At 38.1% G+C, this 14,190-nt stretch overlaps 1 protein-coding gene across 2 annotated transcripts in view; it reads left to right on the top strand.

The window, feature by feature from the left end:
• DPP10 (dipeptidyl peptidase like 10) overlaps positions 1-12,797 on the top strand; it is a 245,701-nt gene extending 232,904 nt beyond the window's left edge. For both annotated transcript variants that reach the window (XM_059475956.1, XM_059475955.1), the window contains 7 exons: positions 1,463-1,657; positions 2,941-2,995; positions 6,551-6,650; positions 7,327-7,385; positions 7,474-7,546; positions 9,088-9,161; positions 10,524-12,797. In XM_059475956.1, coding sequence (XP_059331939.1) covers positions 1,463-1,657; positions 2,941-2,995; positions 6,551-6,650; positions 7,327-7,385; positions 7,474-7,546; positions 9,088-9,161; positions 10,524-10,661 — 694 coding nt within the window. In that variant the 3' untranslated portion in view covers positions 10,662-12,797. The remainder of the gene's footprint in view (positions 1-1,462; positions 1,658-2,940; positions 2,996-6,550; positions 6,651-7,326; positions 7,386-7,473; positions 7,547-9,087; positions 9,162-10,523) is intronic.
• Positions 12,798-14,190: the final 1,393 nt, after the last annotated feature.

Below are 14,190 nucleotides of genomic sequence, written 5' to 3'. Positions count from 1 at the left end.
ATATGGGAGTATTGTTCTGCTCCTTATTGCAAATAATAATGATTATGTACTTCCTGAGTATATACTTTTCTGCAGAGCTCACTTGACAGTATTTCCAGACTCATTGCTTCACAATGTTAGTAATTAGTATAATCATAATTGAATTGGTTAAGAACACAAAAAAAATACCCTTTTCTTTTTATAAAACCAAGTATAAACCTGATGTGCAAGATAATGGTAAATCAAGCATAACATATTGTGGCTGAGTCTGCTACCAAGTAATCCTGATTTCAGTACATAAGATAGCAACTCAATAAATAGGTCTGACTGAACTTGAGAACACACACACTCATCATATGCTTGTTAATTAACTGAGTGATTACCTTGAAGGTGGTCTGTGTTATCCACAGCCCAAGCCAGATACTGAATCAGCACATTATTGTATTTCTAAGACAGGACTTATTGGAGGATATTTTCTCTCTCTTTCCTCCCCAGGGTTTACATAAGTCTATTTGGCAAAATAATAATTTCTGTCTTCATCTTTCTTTCACCTTAGACAGGATATTCCCACAGACCATCCAATTTAATTTCCATACAGCCAGCACAGACACTTTTACATTTTAATTTACATTCCACTGGCAGATGCAGCCTGCATAGAACTATTTTGCATTTTGTACAACTTCATGGTAGCCTGTTCTTTTATTCTGTGTTTATCTTGGGGGAAAATAATGACAAACTTCCCTTTTAAAACTGACATTTTACTTTCTTTGTAAGGAAAATAGTGTATTTGGCTTCAATGGAAAATCATATTGTTCTTCTAGAAACTGCATTCTCCCATTCTATTTCACCTTTTGTGCTGTAAACCACCTTTTTTTTTGTCATAAAATGGACTTATCACTCCTGCCTGCATCCATTTCTTCATATGAATTTTGATGGAGAAAATAGAATTTTCTCCAGTGTATGCTTTAGTCTTCTTTGTACTGTATTTCAAAAAAACTATTCAAGAATACAATAATGCAATTATTTTTGTTTTCTCAGGTGACATCCTTCTTAATAGTATTGTATATCCTACAGAATGGTAATCAGGGTCCTGAATGAATTTACCTCATTGTGTGTTCAGTGAGACTTTACAAATTCTGCATGAGCCTTCCCAGAACTGAGCTAGCCATTAGTGATATTGTTTGGGGATTTTTCTTTAACTTTATTATAAGCAGCACTACCTGCTTGAATTTTCTGTGTCCTTCAGCAAAGTGCATTCAGGTACTGGCAGCACCGCAGCACAATGGTTATAAAGTTAAAGAAATTCTGTTGCTGCAGGGCTTGCAGCCCTAATGGGATGGTATTGATGGAAGTGACAGTAGCTCAGCAGGGTTGCATAACCAACTGAACTCTGCCACGCAGGCTAAATAAAATATCAGAGCTCGGCACAGTGCATCACATTGTCAATAGTCTTCGTTTGTGTCTGGTGTGTTGGTATTTGCAGTGATGAAGCTCCAGGCAGCCAGTTGGTTACAGATAAGTTTCACATTGACTGGGACTCAGTGCTTGTCAACTCTGATAATGTCATCGTAGCTCGATTTGATGGCAGAGGGAGTGGATTTCAAGGCCTCAAGATCCTACAGGAGGTCCATCGGTGCTTAGGATCAGTGGAAGTGAAGGACCAAATAGCAGCTGTAGAGTACGTATGTGCAAACTCTTCTTGTCTTTCACCCTGCCTCCACGTGGATGAATGAGCTCTTGGACTAAAACTGCCCAGAATGTTTTATCTGCATTGTTCATGTTTGTTTTTTAATGCTGTTGCAGATTTTGAAACTTTGATTTTTACTTGCTCTTTATAATGGAAGGATTAAAGAGGTGATTTTGGGTTTTCTTTGAGTTGGTGCTTTCTTTGATAGAGCTGTACTGCTCTGTGCAATCCAAGTATGCCACCTGAGCTAATTCATATTTGTCCATATTCCGTAGGTAAATTTCTTGCTGTCCACATTAACATGTAAATACATTTGTGTTACAATATTTTAGGCCTATACCAGAAAATATTGCTCTAATTTAGACCACTAGAACTCCATTTGCTTTGTGCAATTACTCCAGAACTCTGTGGTAGAAATGAGAGCATTTTGGCAAATGCCTGTTATTTCTCATTTGCATTATCATTCTTAGACTGATATGATTCTACCAGCTGCAGAAAAGAGTAATTTCTGTCTGTGGAGTAGTCATGCATAGCTTGGACAACACTCCTTACTCAGGGTGCATGTGTCAAAATGGCTCATACCAAGGTCTGGATGGATTTTTCCTGGGTTTTCCCAGGGAAAGACAGATTTTAAGCCAGATATTTTTTCTTCTTTTGAAAGGGGTCAGTGCTTCACCCATTCCATGAATAAGCAGCTGTGTCTGATATTTCCCCTCAGGTTATTCTGTCTTTTCTGTATGAAATTCACCACAGATGATTAATAGCTTTAATGAGAGAATTAATTATTTGCATAATTATCTAGATTCAAGAAGTTCCATTCATTTTACTTTCCTTTAGCTGGTGCTAGGCACCTGGTCAAAGCCAGTCATTTAAGCTCTAGTCAGTGGAAATTCCTGGCATTTCTGAAGGATGACCCTCCCCAGAATGAGAGAAGTTTCCAACATGTGTAGGAATGCTAAAGGGTATCTCTCTTCTCTCCATTAACTGAAAAGCAGATGTAAATGGATAATTTAGACAAGATGCTTAAAATCAGAGATCTAAATTAGGTGAGATTGGCCAAACACCAACTGTTTGCCTTATGAAAAAGGAATTAGGAAGCAAATCACATTTCCCAGTGCAGTACTACTTGTATGGATGTAATTTCTTCTTTGATATGATCTTCATGTGTAGCAATTCCTTAATGCACAAATAATGTTATTTACATCATAAATTTAGAAAGTAAAACCCACCATTTTACTTTGACAAAAGTAAAAAGAAACTTTTTTTCCTTTCAGATCACTTCTGAAACAGCCCTTCATTGATCCTAAGAGACTGGGTATATTTGGAAAGGTAATGTGCAAAAATAGCAGGCTATATCACCATGATTATTTAAGAAAGTTCATAAACTGCTGTCAGTTCATAAACAAATATATTAATATATTTTCCAAAGAAAATTTTAGTTATTAAAACAGGAGAAAAAAGCCATCCATAATTTACTGTCTGTTCTGTACAGAATTTTTTTCTCAGAACAGGTATTTAAGTCAATAAAATCAGCTTTATTGAAATGCAAATAACACTATTTGCATTTCAGAATCTGAAAGGGAAAGTATTTGTTAAAAATTCTGCTTTCTGCTTTCTGCTTTCTGCTTTCTTTAGAAATTTTTAATAGGGACTTGGGTTTTGTGAAAGCTTGTTTGTTACAGTTTTATGTTTGGGTTGCAGTTAAATTGACAATGTTGTCCTATAAAATACAGGTTTTATATCTGAATGTTTTACTGACCCTTGAGCTCAGCTGAGCACCTACCCTGTGGTACTGTCAGCAAGCTCCTTGTTGCACCAGTGAGAAATCTTGCCTTTGCTGTTTTATCAGCTTTGTGTCATTGCCCCTAGCACGAGATACAACGAGGCAAAGGCTCGACTTTTAGTAGCAAATTAAACAGCATTTTACAGATATCTATTAAAAAGCAGCAATTAGAAACACCCCACAACTGCTGCTTCATCCATGAACCGGCATGTGCAACCTTTTAAATTTGTTAAATTGGTTTTTTCATTAAAAATGAAGCTGTTTTCTGCCTTTGAGCTCAAAGCAGTAGCAAACCCTGTCAAGTACACCCCAGTCATCACTTTTAAGAGCAGCATGTGTTTCTCCATGAAGTGCCTTAGTTCTCACTCTGCTGCTGAGCTGCTGCACAGCCTCAGGCAAGTCATTTAACCTGCATGTCTCAGCCTGTCTTGGATGCAGGAAGAGGAGATTGACATTTACCTCCTGCGTGGTAGCATTTTGAGGACTGGCTGATGTTTGTGACTGTTATTAACATTTCACATGAACATGACCTTCCTCAAAGATCTGAGCTCCTGCTGCACTCCTTGAGCTAAGAAAGAAACTCACTGCAAGAATGGGTCAAAACCAGTATTTGGGTTGTAAGGGAGCAGCCAGAGATTTTCCAGCTGAAGATGTACAAGCAGGGCCAATTTCATGCACCAGATGATTGTGGCACACACTTCTATTCAGGTTTTAATGCCTGTTACCAATGTGTATGAAAGTACAGAGGCACAGAAGCATCAACGTTTCTCCATATCCTCTTCCTCTTTCAATCCTTTGATTGAAAATACTGGTTTTGGAATGAAATCCCTGAGCAGCCAGAATTGCTTGGTTTTGCCTGCAGAAATTCTTTACATTGCTACTTGAAAATTCCCACTTGTTTTCTGCCAGAGATTCGTCAGTATCTTTTTTCCTAAGAGTGATGTGACGAGACAGTTACTGAAGAGCATGCCTGTAACCATGGCTTTACATATCTGCCAAGACCTACCCCAAATTCTCTTTTCTTTCACAAAATGTTATTGATTGCCATGTTCCTGCATTTATTTTCTGAAAGCCGTGTTGAGGAATGAAGAGTGGGAAATTCAATAAGCTTTCAACACTGCTTCGAATTCAGGGAAATTTCCCCTTTCCAAGTTAACCTTTCAGAGTTGTTTTTTTTACTGTCAAAAGAAAAAAAACCCATAAAATTTAAAAGTCAGTTTTATAATTACAATAAAATATATTTAGCAATTTCTTAGGGTTGATTGTATTTTTCCTCCACTCTGCTTGTTTTAGAGTCAATTAAAAATCTTTTTTAAAACTCATTTCTTTTATATCACATATAAGAACGTGATAGGGAAAAATTTTTTTTCCATTAAATTTGCTCTACTTATGGAAGCAGAATATGCACTTTGCTTGAAGATAAGTTGAGTTTGGAATGGCTTAGTGCTGATCTCATAAAACTGGACATGTACACTTTCAGGAAGCTCTCTAAGAAGTTTCAGAGCTATACAGAAGTAAAATTCCTGTCACAATTGGTTATGTCAATGAGGCACAAGAGTAACAAGACTGTCCAGAAGGTCACAGTGGGTAAAATTTCCAGGCAATCTGCCAATGCCCCCTTGCTTATCTCTATGGGGGGTGCCAGCTTAAGAGATGCCTGATCCAAGGGCCTGAGCTGTTAATCATCCAAGTGTGGTTCCATGGAGTTTGTGGTTTTATTCATGGAAGTGGAAAGAGAGTTTAAAAATAAGTTGCAATTCTACAGCCGATGTCTTTCTTGAAAATGTGGCAATTAGGCTGCAACCCCAGAAACCCAGCAGGTGAGTGAGGCAGCACATGTTCTTGCATCAGGGCATATGGAATAGCAATGTCACTGTGAAATGCTTCTAAGAATTTATAAATACCTCACTCTGTAATGTTTTTAGTCCTGGAAGGCCTGGCTGGAAGGAAGGACACAGGCACAAAGGGAAGAAACTCTCAGGAGAATTAAACAAGGTCTTAATGAAAACATGGAATAAATAATAAATAACCTGGCAATACCTGTCCTTGGATTAAAATTGTGCTGTGGAGCTAGTGGGCAAGACACTAACAGAATATTAAACAAAAGTAAAAGCAGAAAAAACCCAGAGGCAGAGGAAAGTTGCTATTCTTTTAAGCTCTTTGAATTATACAAATTAGAGGTGCCCACTCAGAAATTCTGTCTTAGGTGAAATCTGCTCCTGCTCATGAACAGATCTGGATGGCTCTTGGCCTTCTGGGCTGAAATTTGTATGGGAAAGGAATAACTCAGTTCCCCACACATTTGCTTTGAAAATCCATCTCCTATTTGGTATTATTTTCTTCAGTGTGTCCATCTCTTAATATGGACTGATTGCAGAGTACAAGAAACCTCTATACTTATATTTCTTAAATAAGGTTAAAGGGTTTTCAAATATTGCCATTCTTCCACAAAAATAATCTGTTCAATAAATAATTAGACATGAAGAACAGGAGCAGGCAGCATTTGTAAAAGTCTCTGAGAAAACTGTAAGCACTTGATGCATAATCTTTTTTTGGATCAGCTTGTGTTTTGCATTATATTTTCCCTGTCATGGGATAATTTTGTCTTCCTGAAATGTGTTGTGCCAAACACAAAACAACAAAAACAACAAAATACTTGAAGAAATACCAATTTTTCAGTACCAAGGAAGGGAAAACAGATGGCAAGCAGAGAAATTTGAGGAGCCTGTAATATACAAGTAAATCATTGATTCCAGGTGCCACATTCAGAATTCCATTTTCTGTGAGTCTAGAATGATTACTTCTGTAAGTGGATTGCCGGTGTCATTTCAAGGAAATCTGTGGTTTCAAGTTAAAGGTTTCAAAAAGGTTTCGTGACTTTCTGGTATCAGCTATTCCAGGGGATATGTGTTAGACTTCAGAGATGGTGAAGAAATGTTCAATACTCATTAACTGCATAGATTAAAAGTCATGACCAGGTCAATGAGATCTTTATATACCCTTAAACTATAAAAAATATACCACTGGATTAGCACAATGGCCTTTAGCTTTATTTTTGCTAGAATGAAATAAATAAAGCAAAATTTCCATCCCATTGTTAGGGGTATGGTGGCTACATTACATCAATGATCCTGAAATCCAGCGAGCGGCTCTTCAAGTGTGGAGCTGTGGTGGCACCAATCACAGATATGAAGTTATATGGTGAGTAATCCCTGCCCTAAACCTGGGTGATACTTTATTCAAAATAGCTTTCATTCATGGAGCTGCTCTATTTTAAATAAGGGCAGATAACATAACAACGTTAGTGAGATTTTACCTCACTGTCTTGGTCTCTTCTTTAAATGAAAGTAAAGCTGACAGTGGGATAGTTCACCAAAACCCACAACACACTTGGGATTATTGACAGCACTGATTTTGCAGTTACCTCATTTCTTAAGAATCCTTTATGTATATCAGCAAGAATCAGATCTTTTATTAGGAATGAATCCTTTAAAGTTAGCTGTGAATTCCCTACAATATCAGCCATGTTGTCATTCAATCACAGGTTATTTGGTTCTGTATGTAAAGTTTTGGGCAGTGTGATACACAGAAAACCAGACCAGATTACTTTAATGGTTTGTTAGGTTTTCTTTGGGGCTTAGCTTGTGTTTTCTTTTGGGGTTGGGTTTTTGTGTTGTTTTAAATTTTGGTTGTTTTTTTTCTCTTTTTAACTATTTAAAAGTGAGTTTAAATGGTGCATCAAAATGGTACATTCTGTGTCTCTAAATGAAGATCTTGACTTCATGGCTTAAAAAGCTTCTGAAATGATGATTTTTAAAAAAGAAATGACTTGAAATTCAACAAGATTTGTTGTTTTGTTTTGTTTTTATTTTTACAGCATCAGCTTTTTCAGAAAGATACCTTGGGATTCCATCAAAAGAGGAAATTACCTATCAGGTGAGTTAGCATAAACAAGTAACTTAAAATTACCATTTTACTCTTAAAATGCAATCCAAATACAGCTTTGTGTGTGTTTGTTCACTAGGCATCCAGTGTATTACACAATCTTCATGGTTTAAAAGAAGTGGATTTGCTAATAGTTCATGGGACAGCTGATGGTAAGTATTTACAAATGCAGCTAATTTGGAGTCAGAGCTTCTAATAGGCAGGTGTTGAAGGGCTGATGAGGCACACACCTAGCAAGCACATTTGCAGTTTCTTTTTCCCTCTGATAGGATTTTTTTCTTTTGTTTCAACTGTCACTTCCAACTCTGAACTGATGAAGCTTTTTTTTTGCTGAGGATTTGCACCTTTTAGGTGCTGTATGTTCTAATTTGTTTAAATCTTGTGGACGACTGTGATGCTAGTGAAAGTTATTACATGAATTATTAATAGAACAACATACATTTTTAATGTTGTCTTAAATTAATACAAATTCTGCAGAACTATCAGTACAGCTGGTGAAATACATCACCAAATGGGAAGTTAATCTTTTCATCTAAGTAATTACAAGGTACTTGCAAACCTTCTGAAGCTACACAGAACCTTTCAGTAGCACCAATACTTTTAGCAGTAGATTAAAACAGGGTAAGTTCTAGCACTTTAGATGGAATCATAAGATGTATGAATTGAGATAATTTGTAATTGCAGATTTCACTGCAGTGTATTCTTCTGAACTTTCTTAACTGATGTGTGAAGAATGAGCTTTGATGCAGGCACAAATTACAGTGGTGCAAACAGCTGCTCTGTACAGACTGACATGCCTACTTCTTCCCCAGTATTTTCTGGTGGATGTGGGATAATACAAGGTTTCTTACTCAGTCTGGAGGGATAAGTGCCTCTCAGTGGTGAGGGCTGAGGTGACAGTGCCCATGCACAGCTGGCACAGTGCCAGCCCATCATCCCTGACTTGCCAAACCCATTTTATTGATCCAAAGTGCAACCAGGGGGGTGCAAACCCTGTCCAGTGCTTCTCCCCAGAGCACAGCAGGGAGGGTTGAAAATAAACTGGGTGACTGAGCAAGCATGGGGGGCTCAGGCTTTACTGGTTGCAACAGGCAGCAGCAATTTCTGCCCCTCTGAACCAAGCTGGAGGGAACTGGGGCTTTGATGAAGTCTGAGCAGTGCATGGTGCTCTTGCCTGGCAGTGTGGGTGTCTGCTGCCCCTGCTCAATATCACATCCAGTGACACTGCCCAGAACACTTGCAGCCTAAACTCTGCAGGGTTAGACATGGTAATCATGGCCTTGCCACACAAAGATCAGGTTACTGATGAGTTCCAGAAAATCCATTACCTAAAGAGTGGGGTGTAAATGACCCCGTGCAAGCAATAGAAAATGCAGTGTGCTTTCTTTCAAGCCAATTAGAAGATGCCGTGATGTTCAAACAGAATGGTTTTACACATCTCTAAGCTATCACAGTATGTGTAAATCAAAGGTAAACAGAGGAGTCCTCACTAAATGAAAAGTGTGGCTTCCCCTGGGGCTTCCAGCTCCTTCCTGCTGTAACACCCTGTTGCTGGTGGGGCTGGCCTTGGAAATAGTCAGCTTCAGATCCAGTAATTACAGAGCCTGGAAATGTTTTCAGCCAAAGCTGTGTAACAGATAAGTATTTCACATTACTGTAGCTGTTTCTAATAATATCAAATGTTTTCTTGCAGCTAAAGTTCACTTCCAGCATTCAGCAGAACTAATTAAGCGTCTAATAAAAGCTGGGGCTAATTACACTATGCAGGTACGTGCACCTGTGACTTTTCCTATAAACATAGTTGAACATTTAACCTCCTGTTGCTATTTCTTCACTGCAAAGGACCCTCTCTACCACAACACAGTGGTATTTCCTTAATTTGCAGTTAGAACTCTGTTTAATCCCATTTTTCTCACTGTTTGTGTGGATATCAGGAGCTGTATCATCATCTTGTTCTCCTGGACTCTTTCTCCTCTCTCTCATCTTTCTCTTTTCCACCTGTTTATCGTAGAATTATACAAAGTGCTCTGGAATCCATGGGTACTCTGTAACATGGAGGGGTTCCTTTTTACCTAAAAATGGTATTGGGTCACATGAGAGTAATTTCCCCTTATTTTCAACATTTACATTTCTTGGAAGAGCACAATAGAGCCTCTGTCAAGGCATGGGCTTGCATGGGACACACCTGGAGCACATGGATGCTGCTGCCAGAGGGTTTTGATTGAATCAGTCTCTAAATACTCCTGATGCTTGTTGGCCATTGCAAACCTTGACCCTGCTGGCCTTCGGGTGATCCTGTAGTTTGCACTGGAGTGTGAGCTCCTGTCAGGGAGGAGGTGGCAGGAAGGGGCTTGGTGCCACTTGGGGAAGAAAAAAGGACTTTAAATGTAGAACTGTTCCTGCTACCCATGTGGTTTCAGCTGAGGTGATGTGAAGGCCTGTGAAGGAGAGAGGAAGAAGCAGGGATGACAGAGCTCTCACAGAAGAGCCCTGTTGAGCTGTTCTCATGCAACCTTGTGATAACCTGGGTTGGAGGAGGCAGCTGAAGCTTTTTGCCTCAGGCCTCCTCAGGTCTCTTATCTTGTGGGCTGGATTTCTTCATCCAGCCTGCAAATCTTTGCTTAGGCTTACTTGGGAGAAATTCCCAGTGGTATTTGTTTTAAGAGATTAAAATGCCCACATCTACCCAAGGAGAGAGAAAAGACGGGCTTTGGACCAGATAGGAAGATAGTTAAGATATGAATAAAAAGGGTTTTTGCCAAACACTTAGAAGTTGAAATACTGAGAAGTCCTTAAAAGCATGAGGCAATTAACCCTCATGGATGTTAATGGGATTTGGATGCCTAGGCACTATTGAAAATGCTAGCTAAAGTAAACTGTTGTAAGCACAATAGCTGAGAATATAAATTTTTTCACTTCTGCAGATCCCACTGCAGTGGTTGTAAGTTCAAATTCCAAGAGAATGAGCCTTACTTTGGGTTTTATTAGCTTTCCTCGATGCCATAAAACTAATGCTATCATCCTGTTGTCATCTAAAACATGTTGAAGATCAGAGAAAGAAAATTAGAGCCCTAAATATTTGAAAAGCCTTTAAAAACTATTTACTTTTTTTCCTTTCTCCTCTGCCAGATCTATCCGGATGAAGGTCATAACATTGCTTCTGAGAAAAGCAAATATCACCTTTACAGCACAATCCTTGGGTTTTTTAGTGCTTGTTTAAAGGAGGAGACACCAATTTTACCACAGGAACCTGAAGAGGATGAATAAGGAAGCCTATTTGTATAGTACTGAAGGGGACTTACTCTGCAGCTCAATAAAACATTAAATAAAAGTGACTGTAAGATTGCAGATTCTGCAGAAGCTCAAGGGCAGCTAAAGGATACCACAGTGGAACAGCACATTTACAGACAATGAGCTAATAAACTGGAATTCAACTACAAAGTCCAAACATATTACCAAGGGACAAAACCTTTACCTTTGTGGAAGGTCAACTGTTGGTTACAGTTTCCCGGAAGAACTTAGTTTTGCATAAGTGTAGGGTTAGTGCATGTTTGTTATGTTAAGCCTCACTGTTGGTTCTGTAAGTGGTTGCTTGTTTTTTGTTTTTGTTTATTTTTTTTAATTTAAATGCACATCTTTATTCATCTTTGCATAAGGCACAACCTATCACAAGTATTATGGCCACTAATATTCTAAAAGGTGAACTGGAATCTAACACTGTAATGTTACAATAAGTGCAATTCTTCTGCTGTCTATTACACATAAGAAACCACAGAGATAATAAAGGGCACGGTATTTTCTCTAGTTTCTGCTCAAAGGGGATATTGTCTAGTGCATCATATAACATGGTTATTGAAAATTATTTCCCCCACACAATTTAAGCATTTACAATTATTATTGTACCTATTAGTAACCAATAGGGGTCTTTTTGGTGGTGTGCTCTTGGTCTTTATGTATATACCCAGGAATCCCTAAGCAGAAATTCTTTCTGAGCTTGAAGAAACTTTTTCAAGATGTAATTGACAGCTGTATTTAAAACAATATCTGCAATTGAAATCATTCCCCCGTCCAAAATGTATCTATTGTTTCCTTAAAATATGTTTGAGTTGTGTTTTGGTATTGTTTATAGTAGTTAATAGTTTGCTGGTTACACTCTAATTTTAGAATATGCTACTTTGTCACATGTAAATTAGATACATAAATATTAAATTATAGTTTCAGATAAAGAAAGTTTATTAACAATGTATAATGCCATTGAGTAATACTTTACTCCTCAAATGAGGACATATTTTGTATAGTGCATCTTCCTTTCCTCCCGTCTGCTCTCAGATGTAATTCTGATGTTCATCACGGTGGTGACGTAGCTCCAACACTCCTTTAGTTCTTATTCCAAGGCTGCTCATTCAGTCTCTTGCAACAAGATTTAGCTTCCACAGCATCACAGAGGAATGAAATGTTTTTCATTCAAGGCAAAGGAAGATCTGACAGATTAGATTTTATTATTTATTCAGAGGGCGAGCCCCTCGTGCATCCATTTATTTGCCAGGGTGAAGTACAGCAATAGAAATTGAAACTATGAAATAAACAAGGCAGCCAGGTTGGGTCTGCAGAATATTAACTCTGATCATGGAAAGCAAGTACAGTGTTGGTTTCATTTGAGATATCTTCCTGAAGGTATGTGAAAACTCCTGACAGATGCTGTGCCACTTATAGGGGAATAGCTGTAGTTTTCTTATTTCTGGATATATTCCAAATACTTTCCTATATAATTAAGGTTTAATTTCTTGCAAGACTAAAATGAAAGTAATTTTTCAAGGTAAATATGCTATTTAAGATGTAAAGTTCTGCATATTTTATGAGAATGAGAATTGTTTTTAATGTAATGAAAAATCACCTGAAGCTTTTTTACTCATCACTTCCTTCTGGAATATTTTCTTTCACTGTTAGGATTTTTTTTTATGATGCAAATAATTAATTTGTCTGAAAGGCGTGGTTTTATGGAACACTGAAAAGTCTCTTGTCTTTTAATGTTTAGTAATTCTCTCGTTTTGTTAGCAATGTTCAACTATTTTTCAATTAGTTTAATACAATTTTAATGTGCAATGATACCTTGTTTGGGTCCCAGTGTCACCACAAAGTATGACTTTGCTTTGTGGTATTTATAGGACATATGGAGTACATATGTATAGTGTAGGTAGGGTATAATTTATGGGGGCTGCAACGTGCACTACAGTAAGATCACACAAAACAACAACAGAAAAATAAGAGCAGAATTCAAACAAGGTTTTTCAAATCCTGTTTTCTATGGAGGAGCGTTGTTTTCAAGTCTTCTGTTGGCTGGGACTGCTGCTTTGTGATTTTATAAATGACACCCGTCACTTAATAAACGCTCACCTGACAACACTGATGCTTCTCCTAACCAGACGTGCTCCTAACTCATCCAGCTCAGTTCACTGAGGTGGTTTTTCCCAATATGAGCCAAATGCACATGAAGGAAACACAGGCTGTGGGTGTGTGCTGAGCCTCGGCTCAGCATGTGGAGGATTTGGGAAAAGGCCAATTCCCCCCAGATGTGCTGGTTGGTGTTCCTCTGCAAAGCAGCCACTCCGTGCTTATGTTTGCCATGTGTCACACTTGCTTGTGTTAGCTACCTGCAAAAGGAACGCTTGTGTCTCAGCAGTGCTCAGGCAATGTTATCTCAGATCTTTGGATCCTGCACTGTTTCCTCCTTTCCCTCTAGCTCTGTTTCAGGTCCCCATTCCCAATTCATTCTATCCCAACATCACACCTCCAGCTTTTCCAGCTTTGAACGTCTCATGGGACATGGCCTTCTGTGGGAATGCCTTTGGCAAGACTGGTGCATTTAAAAACTGTGTTATCTGAAATCTGGGTGGACATGTGGTATGCTTTTAATGTTCTCGTGGTTTCTCACACTGTCCTACAGATACAGATATTTTTTATGTAATTATGTACACAAGGGTGAGAATCAGACACAAATTAATTGCTTTTACTGATATTTTTATGCATGAGTTGAACTCAGATATTGCAAAAGTGTTTGCCAGATGCAGGCTCTGCTAGTTAGACTGAAGAATTTACCTTTACTTTTGCTGATCTGTTGAAATAATCCTTCCACTTAACAGCACCACTGAACAGTGTTACCCATCAGATTCTACATTATAACTTATGGCAATCATTTATTACTCCAGGCGATCTACAGTAGAGCAAGTGTTAGTACACATTGCACTGAAAAAGCACAAGTTTAGACTTTTTGTAGCTTATCTGCTGTTAAACACCATGATGATATTTTAGGTCTGAAAAATTGCTGTTTGATTCAGCTGTCCTTAAAATATGACACTTACTAGAATAGACCTATTTATGGAAAGCTAGGGAATCAGCATATCCATTTACTGCTTGCTAAAGCTTATCTTTACCTTCTTGATTTCCTTGCTCCTTTTTCTGCTACTACAACTTGCAAAATCTATGAAACCTGTAGGTCATATTGAAATTTCAATTATATTACAAAACCAGGCATAACTGCATGTCAATTGGAATACTTTCCCCAGATTGTTGAGTACAAAGAAAGGCTGATTATTTTTTAAAACTAATTTATTTAATCTTTTGGCAGCAAGGATGGAATTATTTATGACCTGGTTCTTTCAATGTCTGCTGTGATTTGCTATAACCAACTGCTCCTTGTTGCTCAGTTTTTGGCATATGTAGATTTTTCTTTGTGGCTGAAAGTGAAGATGATTATCTCTGTTCTCTCAGCTCTGGCACTTTGAGTATGGAGTCAGGT

The sequence above is a fragment of the Ammospiza nelsoni genome, chromosome 7 (assembly GCF_027579445.1).
Source record: "Ammospiza nelsoni isolate bAmmNel1 chromosome 7, bAmmNel1.pri, whole genome shotgun sequence".
Classification (NCBI taxonomy): Eukaryota; Metazoa; Chordata; class Aves; order Passeriformes; family Passerellidae; genus Ammospiza; species Ammospiza nelsoni.
Note: the sequence above shows the minus strand (reverse complement) of the source record. Positions and strands in the feature narration are given on the sequence as shown.